Source organism: Seriola lalandi, unplaced genomic scaffold (genome assembly GCF_002814215.2).
Source record: "Seriola lalandi dorsalis isolate HSWRI2012SDOR001 ecotype SW California unplaced genomic scaffold, Sedor1 jcf7180002054694, whole genome shotgun sequence".
In the NCBI taxonomy this organism is placed as follows: Eukaryota; Metazoa; Chordata; class Actinopteri; order Carangiformes; family Carangidae; genus Seriola; species Seriola lalandi.
The window spans coordinates 420299-429435 of NW_019525247.1; the positions used below are offsets into that span (position 1 = coordinate 420299).

A 9137-nucleotide genomic window follows, 5' to 3' on the forward strand; every position below is an offset into this window, starting at 1 on the left:
AAATGCTCCATCATGTTCAGTCTGTCTGTCTGACGTTTTGTCTGGAAACAGCTGCTGCTGGAAACAAGACTGGTGAGGGCAATTAGTGAGCTAGAAAACCAAAACGAGGAGCTAAAAGAAGCTAAAAAATCTTAAGTTAAGAGTATGTGATTTCACTGTGTGGGTTCATCACTGTGACCAACATCTGTCTACACACAGTCATTTGATCCATCCAGTGTTAATGTAGAACACAGTTGTTTCTTGCAACCCCCCCCCCCCCCCCCCCCCACATGCAGTCAATGGTATACACTAGCTACAGCACACATCAGCAGGAGCCTCACTTATGTGGGTTTCGGGGCAGCAGTAGTGCACTGTATAAAGGTTTGATGCGCCAATATCATGGGCAATTGCGGGCCCCTGTTTTGGGGGTGGGGTGGGCAAACATTTGCCTGATTCTACTATCTATCTACAGACTCATGATTGTTTCCTCCACCAAGCAGCCAAGTATCAGGAAATATGGTCACACTCTCTCCTTCCTGAGTTACAGTGTTGAATAATGACCAGAAGTGTTTTTGCAGAACATTATGTCACAGTGAAGTTGGCCTTCGACCTTTTTGGATATAAAATGTCATCACTTTACTTTATCCTTATAGACATTTGAGTTAAACTGTGTCATAATGAGTGAATGACTTTATGAGTTATGGCCAAAAACATGACTTGACCTTTGACCATCAAATTCTAATCAGTTCATCCTTGAGTCCAAGTGAAAGTTTGTGACAAATTTGAAGAAGTTCCATCAAGGCAGAAGGACAACCCGAAAACAATATGCCTTTCTGATATAAATTACATTTGTCTCAATTACATACAATAGATCATATATATTATATTATTAATGAATAAGAGAAACGCAGAAAAGAGGGGTTAATAATGAATTAACGGGTCAATTAATGAATTAACAGATCTAGAAAACATTAGTAAATTATTTATCAATGCCTTATTTATTACAAAATACAGTAATACCATAATATTAATAAAACGGTCAATATTCGTTTCCTATTATAGCCTTTAGAGGGCGCTACTTATGAAAATTGATCCTACAGAATTCAGCCATTACTCCAACTCTGTTGTGAGAATCTATCAAGTAAACTAATATTAAAGAGGATACTTCCTTTAATCGCTTTCAAAACAAAAGTCGAATGGCGAAGCTAACCCTGGGCAGTTGTTTGACATGACGGTGCTTTTATTTTGAAGACCGATTCTTGTGACATCCGGCGTTGTTCACGCTAACTGTGGCAAAGCTAACTGAGCTAACTACTGTCTTTCAGCAGCATCCAAACATTAGCTTGCTGAGTAGCTTGTAGCTAGCTAAACTCCACAAACTAGTCGAAGCTAACCTATGAGTCGCAGGAGAAACTACAGTTTCGCTGAGACGAGCCTGACTCCTGAACTCCACGGCGCCTTCATGGAGCCTCCCGGGACAGCCAGCCGAGCCGACGGCGATTTCCTGGAGCTGGAGCCCGACGAGGAGCTGCTCTGCTCGGTCAGCGACATCACCGAGCACCTCGGCAGGAACATCACCGTGGTGCTGGAGACAGCGCTGTCTGAGATCCGCAAAATGGTCAGCATCCGGATCCGAGTCCTGAAAATGGAGCTACGAGAGAAAACCGAGGAGATCGAAGTGTTGAAGGCGAGACTGGACACAGGCCAGAGGAACGGCAGGGATCCGTTCCCCGGCGCGGCGACCACGGATCCATCTACAGAGGCGGGCTACAAGAAGCCTGACTTCAGCTGTGGAACCAAGCACAACAACGCCGACCCCAGGAGAGTCAAAGCTGTCATGCCCGGGGTGAAGAAGGAGAACATCGACGCGATCTGTGACTATCTGATGAAAGACAAGAACTCCAGAGGCTGCGCTGACATGGACGGGGACCAGAGCAGCCAAGCCAGCGGCGAGAGGGAGGCTCGCCCAGACCAGGACCCGCACTCTCTGAGCCTGTGGCCTGACGGCGGCATGGCGGGCTCCGGGTCTGGGCACGGAGACTCCGAGTCCACCACGGATGATATCTTCAGCATGCTCCCCTCTGGCAGCAAACGGATGTATGACTATGAATGGATCGCACCGATCGAGTATTCTTCAGACCTGAAAGGTAAACACACAGACCCAGTGGTGAGGTGTGTGAGTCACAGAGGTGAGGACACACAACCTGTACAACAGATGGAAGGTTAGGATTGATAATAGTAAAAATACAGTGAACAAACTCGTCTGACTGACAAAGTTAACAGTCAGAGTTAAAGTTAACAACAGTGAAGTGTTGTGAGACTGACACAGTACAGGGGGATGGTAGGGACCCTCTCCCTGTCTGCAGTAGCTGGTGTAAAGACAGCTCCTGTCTGGTCCCCCTTCAGGCAGCGTTTTTCCCACAATCCCCCTCTCAGCGTTTGGGGTCAGGGCTTAGGTTGGGTTATAGTTAGAAGCAGCAGAGATAACCAGTTGGTGTTAGGTTCAGGTTAATATGAGAGGAAACAGATTCCAACTCGACACCAGCACCAGTCAAAACTAAGTCCTGATGTGAAGTCAGTATAGTTTGAGGTGATGTGATGATGTCACACGGTTTATACTGTGGTTGGCGTCTCTTTAAACACACAATCTGTAACTTCTGCTTCTAAGTTTCTCTCAATCAAAACAATAACAAAACACAGCGTTGAGTGGTAGCATGGGATCATGGGAGTTCTTGTCTTCACCAACATTACCGTAAGCTCCTCCCGGTTTGGGTTCCTACAGTGTCAGTGGTTCAGGAAATCAAACAGACCTGGTGATTCGAACCATTAAAAACACTGAATGAAGCAATTTGACATTTAAAGTCAGTGTTTGAGCGACGCTGTACGGAGGACAGAGACTCAGGGAAGAGCTGGAGCTGAGATTGATGCTAACCTTTGTTCTGATTGTTTCTTTAATAACTTACGAAGCAGACGTTCAGCAGGTTTTTACCAGCAGCTGAATTATCCACAGAGGTGTCCTCCTCTCCATAACAAACACACCCGGGGATTAAAACCAGTAGAAACACTCAGAAAACAGTTTGACTTTAAAACTCAGAGCTTCACTGACGCTCTTCAGTGACACAGGACAGGACGTCTCCAGCAGCTGGGAGCTGAGCTGTCTAACATTTCCTCAGCTTGTTTCTCTGATAACTTCAGATCCAGACGTCCGACGACTAAAATCCTTCGTCTGGTTCAAATATAGAGCTGAAAACCACCAAGGTGTAAAAAGTGTATGTGGCTTAAAACTAGATAAAAGTCAATGTTGAGCTTCTGTCAGACAAACACACTGACACATGATCATAGAGGATATGATGTCACTGAGAGGCCACCAATGACACGAAGCGTTACCATCATTAATATCACAGATTTCTCTGGTTTGAGAATTGATGGACACATTTTTGAAAATGTAAGAACACAACTGAACGACATATAGAACATAGGTCTAATAGTTTTTAGATGAAGACTGAAGACTAAACACAGAGGTATAATGTAGCGTACACAGTTCAGTGCAGTGAGGAATGAACACAGCTGTTCACTGAGGAAACAAAACAACTGCTTCACAAGCACATGGCACAACACGGGAATGCCAAGTCCTCAGGTCAGGACTCAGCAGTCCACCTCCATCTGAAGGACAGTCCTGGTGGAAACACTGATCCACTTTGACCCTCACAGCTTCATGATAATTATCTACTATAATTATTTATTCTGCTGTCTTAAAATGTATCAGATATTATGTTTAGAGATAATATTAACAAGTATTTTTTCTTACTCACTACGTAATAATTGAGATGTTTTTAACTCATATCATTTTTGGGTCGTCCTTCCGTCCGTCTGTCCTATTCTCATGGACACGTTATCTCAGTAACGCCTTGACTGAACTTCTTCAAATTTGGCAAAAACATTCACCAGGACTCAAGGACGAACTGATTAGACTTTGGGGGTCAAAGATCAAGGTCACAGGGAACCTCACAAAACACTTTTTAGAAAATATGTTTTTCTTTTTTTCTTCTTTCCTTTTTCATCTTCTTTTCTCTGTCCCACCCGAAAACTTTCAATAAGTCAAAGTATTATGATAACAAAAGCCATGTCATGTCATGTCATGTCATGTCATGTCATGTCATGTCATGTTATGTTATGTTATGTTATGTTATGTTATGTCACCCTCCTTGTCTTTGTCTTGCCTCACCAAAAAAAGTGTGTTGCACACAAGAAACCAAAAAGGTAAAAAAAAAAAAAAAGTCTGAGTCTGTATTTCCGCCCTAGAATCTGTGTAAAAGAGTAAAAGTAGCTGCTCATGTTCAACACAGACAAAACACTGAACTCCATACCAGCTACAGTCAGCAGCTGCCTATAAGAGCCGCTCCCCTTTATTTTTTATGATTGACAACTTCTCATCTGGTGGAAACAGATGTCCATAAGAAGCTCTTCCCAGATGTTCGTTCTTCTGTATTGAATATGAAGAGCTCCATAAAGACATACCTGAACGTCAACTTCCTGCCAGTAAATCTTTTAGTAAATATGTTTCAGCAGATCTCTTGTCAGTTTGTCGTCATGGTAACCACTGACCGAATTCTATTCGTATTTCCAGTGATGAAGGAGCCCGAGTGTGAGAACGCCCTGACCGCTGAGACGGACAACGAGGATGAAGACGAGTCGTCGAGGAGGGAAGGAAGCGGACTCGACCAGAACCAGGTTCCGCTCCCACACGTCCAGCCCCCTGACTTCTCCATCGAGCCCCAGAGCTCTTCAGCAGAGGGAGGCAGCCCCCTGGAGGGCAACGCAGACAGGCCCGAGGCAGGTGGGTAAGACGGGGAGGGGAGGAGGGGAAGGACCGACAAAGAGAGATGATGCGAGCCAGGGCTGGATGACTGATGTCACATGACTCAGCTCCAGTCCTCACTCCTCTACACTTAATAACTTAATAACACTCTAACTAATAATAATAATAATACATTTTATTTGGCAGCGCCTTTCACAGCACTCAAGGACACTTTACACAAGATTAAAACACAATAAAAATGATAAAAACAACAGACAGTTAAAAAGAAAACAATGAAATTACGGCGAATGAGCAGATTGAAACAGATGAGTTTTGACTCTTGATTTGAACTGGGGTAAAGAAACAATGTTACGGACGTCTGGTGGGAGAGAGTTCCAGAGTTGGTGCTGAGGCGGGCGGATGGCATAGAGAGGTGAAGGGAGGAGGAAGACCTGAGGGAACGAGAGGGGGTGGCAATGCGGAGGAGATCAGCCAGATGGAGGGGGGGGGGCAGGTTGTGAATGGCTTTGAATGTATAAAGAAGGATTTTGAACGTGATATGGAATTTGACTGGGAGCCAGTGGAGCTGCTGGAGGACGGGGGGGATGTGGTGAAAGGCTCTTATTGAGGTCCTGGTCAGGTCCACAACAAACCAGCTGGACCACATCTGTCTCTTTACATGTTCATGTTTTTTAATAATACTCACAATCATATCCCCTGCTCTCTGATTTCAGGTCAGCAGTTCCCCTCTCACACCTACATCTGCTCTCTGTGTGGAACCTTCTGCCCCGACTCCATGTTCCTGGAGGAGCATATTAAACTGATACACTCAGACTCTGCTGGTGCCCAGACCCTGCAGGCCCTGCAGTCCACCTCCTCCGCTGCACCCACCATGGGCGACGGCAGCGGTGAGTCCAGAAGGGTTGAAGAGGGGCAGAGCGAGGACGGCACGAGACCGGGACCCGGTGTCGGCATCAGGAGGGGAGGGGGGCTTGTGAAAAAGGAGATTAAAATTGAGGGGGGGTACGAGTGTGGGGACTGTGGCCGCCATTTTAACTACCTTGGCAACCTGCGCCAGCACCAGCGTATCCACACCGGGGAGAAGCCCTTCATGTGTCCGGAGTGCGGGGAGAGGTTCCGCCACGCGGCGCGGTTAAAGAGCCACAGGCTGGTGCACAGCGGCGCCCAGAGCCCCTTCCCCTGCCCGCAGTGCGGCAAAGGCTTCTCAGTGCTGTCCGGACTCAAAAGACACCAACGGGTGCACACCGGAGAGAGCCCGTACGCATGCCCTCAGTGCGGCCGGCGCTTCAAGGAGCTGGGGAACCTGTACACCCACCAGAGGATCCACAGCGGGGCCACGCCCTACTGCTGCCAGCAGTGTGGACGCAGCTTCCGCCACCTGGGGACCTACAAGAGCCACCGCTGCACGCTGGCGCAGTGAACTGTGCGGGACACGGTGCTGACTCTGACTCTGAGTGTGTGTCTTCACTGTCTGATGTGTGTCCGTGTGGGAGGAGCGGGTCAGGTGGAGAACAGGGTTTGTTTTTTTCTGCCCAAGCTTTCATCAAGAAACACTGTGTGATTCAGCTTGAAGGTTCATTCTACACCCGGTTTGAGACTCAACTCAAGGTCCCCTTACTTATTTGAGTTTGCTCAGTTGAGTCCACATTGAGCCATCACAGTTAAAACTCCTACAGCTGCTCATCCACTGATGAAGACTGTGTTACATGGCTGAGAGCTCTGGATTAACTTGAGTTGTTTTGTCAAAAGGTTGTGTGAGGAAAGCATTCAGGTAGTAAGAGGTCTTTTAGTCAAAGTCATGATGAGCAGAGGTGGATCCAGGTCCACGTCCCCAGAGGAAGACCTTCTGGTTACTGGACTGGACCTCACCAGTGGTTTCTGCATGTTTGAGTCCACTTCCTGTAATCTGGTTACATTTAAAAGATATTTCCTGTTTATTACAACTTTGGTTCGGTGCTCACAGCTTTGTCCATCATTTTATCTGTTATGATGACTCTGTAGTCACCAAGGTAACAGCTGAGACCTGTGACATCATCACAGTCAAAGGATCAGTCAGGAAACAACAACACCTGAGATGAGGTGAGGTTCACTAAGTTTCAGCTCTAAAAAGTTTTATATTTAACTTTTTATCTTTATTGAACTTTTAGCCTGTAACTTTTGGAATGAAACTTTTTTTCTGGTGTCTGTCCTCAGCCAAATAAAAGACGAGTTTTAGTTCATTTATACTTTGAAAATAACAAAAATGTCAAGGATTCAGAGTGGATGAAATGCTGTCATCACGTTTCTGATAATCCCTCATCGTCCAGGAAAACTGTGCACAACTACTGATGTTCCTCAGTGAGCTCAGTGTAACCATGACTGATAAAACCAACGGCCAGAACTAAAAATAAAACTGAATACAATGGTCACAGCATTACCAACCTTTAATACAGAATACAGCCACATCACAATCAGACTGTGGTGTGGTTTGAAAATGGTTTGTATTAATGTATAAGCTATTAGAAGTTGGAGAATTAAAGAGTGAAATAAATGATTTAAGAAAAAGGACAATTTGAGAACATTTCACACAGAGGCATCAGTGTCAAGTATGACAGGTAGTGAGTGAGTTTGGTGACGTGACATTTAAGGAGCTGAAGGTGAAGATAAATCCATGTTTTGATTTGGTCTGTGACCCGCTGAGCCTCCAGTCCGGTCCCGACCCCTCTGTGCGGAGGTGGATCTGTTAGAACGGCAGCGGGACGTCACCATGTGGACCATCTGTGTAACTGCAACAGAGGAGATCTGGGTCATACTGTCAGCTGATTGTCTGCGTGGTGCTACGTGTAGAGCAGAAAGTCCATCATATAAATTTTTAACCAGTGTAATCTTACAGTGTAATCGTAATGTTACAGACTATATATTGGTTATTTTATATGTTTGCCTGTTTGACGACTAAAAAAAAAAAATGCTGATCGAAAAAAAAAACCTGCTTGAAGGAAAATAAAAAACCAAGTGTCTGGTGAGTTTACTCATTAGAAAAATGACTGAAACATGAGTTTCCAGGTCGTAGCTCTGAGTGGAGGAAAACAACGTATCCAAACCTGTGGAGGTGAAACACTAACCACTGACAATCTGCTTTCGAATAAACAGTTGTCTTAAAGTCATGAATGAGTCTGGAATATTTATTCACTTGTCCCTCACTGTCCCCTGAACACCTCATGTGCAGAGTATCGGGAGACAATGCAATTTGCAGATGTTCCCTGAACACCTCATGCAGGCTTTAGATAGCTGATGCACTTTACAGATGTTCCCTGAACATCTCATGCAGACTATCACTATATGATACAATTTACAGATGTTCCCTAAACACCTCATGCAGACTGTAGATAGCTGATGCACTTTACAGATGTTCCCTAAACACCTCATGCAGACTATCGGAAGACGATGCACTTTACAGATGTTCCCTAAACACCTCATGCAGACTATCGGAAGACGATGCACTTTACAGATGTTCCCTAAACACCTCATGCAGACTATCGGAAGACGATGCACTTTACAGATGTTCCCTGAACCCAACATCAGGCAATAGGTAGATGGTAGCAACAGCACATGCAATGCATTGTATAGAGTGTTTGTGGGAGGTTTAAGGGGGTTTTGTTCTCTTTGCAAAATGTGCCAATATATGAGGGGCCACATGGGGCCCCTGTTCCCCTTAGGGGCCCACAGCATTTGCCTTGTTTGCCTCTCCTGACGGTGCCCCTCTGTCTGTACTCAACAATGTGTGAAGAGGTTTAAATGCAGCTACAATACTACAGTAATGATAAAACAATGTCGAAAATGTTTTTTTAAATTGAGAATTCTGGAGCTCCATAGTTTAATATAATAATAATAAGCAGGTAAAATGTATTACATCAGTTCAGTGTAATACACTGTGGACAGAGTGTATCAGTAATGTAACAGAGATACATCAACAGTGAGCGGCCTCAGTAGTTACAGTCCACTTCACTGCCAAAGGGACAGTCGATATGGATCGTCTTTGGACTAATCATTTGTACCTTGGAATGTTTAATTACCTTCATTCATTCATTCATTCATGACATTTGTCCATGACCCACTGACATGATGTGTAGTTGTGTAGAAAAACAGAGGGTAGAGTGCAATCTAACCATTTCTAGGTACAAGTAATTAATTCAAGAGTACACATTAATAATTAACGCACACACATTACCTCCCACTTTACCTCTGATAAATCATTTGTGTGAATTAATTGCAGGGTTTGGGTTAACTTTAGGAAATGAAGTATCATGAGTGCCCTCCCTGGACGCATAACCTGGTGCAACCTCGCCATCGGGGGGGGGTT

At 45.0% G+C, this 9137-nt stretch overlaps 1 protein-coding gene across 1 annotated transcript; it reads left to right on the forward strand.

Moving 5' to 3' along the window:
- The first annotated feature begins 1187 nt into the window (after positions 1-1187).
- Positions 1188-7941, forward strand: znf16l (zinc finger protein 16 like). Its single transcript, XM_023423800.2, has 3 exons — positions 1188-2126; positions 4607-4816; positions 5512-7941. Exons 1-3 carry the CDS (start codon positions 1376-1378, stop codon positions 6216-6218), a joined length of 1668 nt encoding a protein of 555 aa, XP_023279568.1. The 5' UTR covers positions 1188-1375; the 3' UTR covers positions 6219-7941.
- Positions 7942-9137: the final 1196 nt, after the last annotated feature.

Coding starts and splice junctions, on each gene's coding strand:
- znf16l (XM_023423800.2), top strand. CDS start 1,376: ATGAGTCGCAGGAGAAACTACAGTTTCGCTGAGACGAGCCTGACTCCT. Junction 2,127..4,606: donor GTATTCTTCAGACCTGAAAG/GTAAACACACAG, acceptor TCGTATTTCCAG/TGATGAAGGAGCCCGAGTGT. Junction 4,817..5,511: donor CGCAGACAGGCCCGAGGCAG/GTGGGTAAGACG, acceptor CTCTGATTTCAG/GTCAGCAGTTCCCCTCTCAC.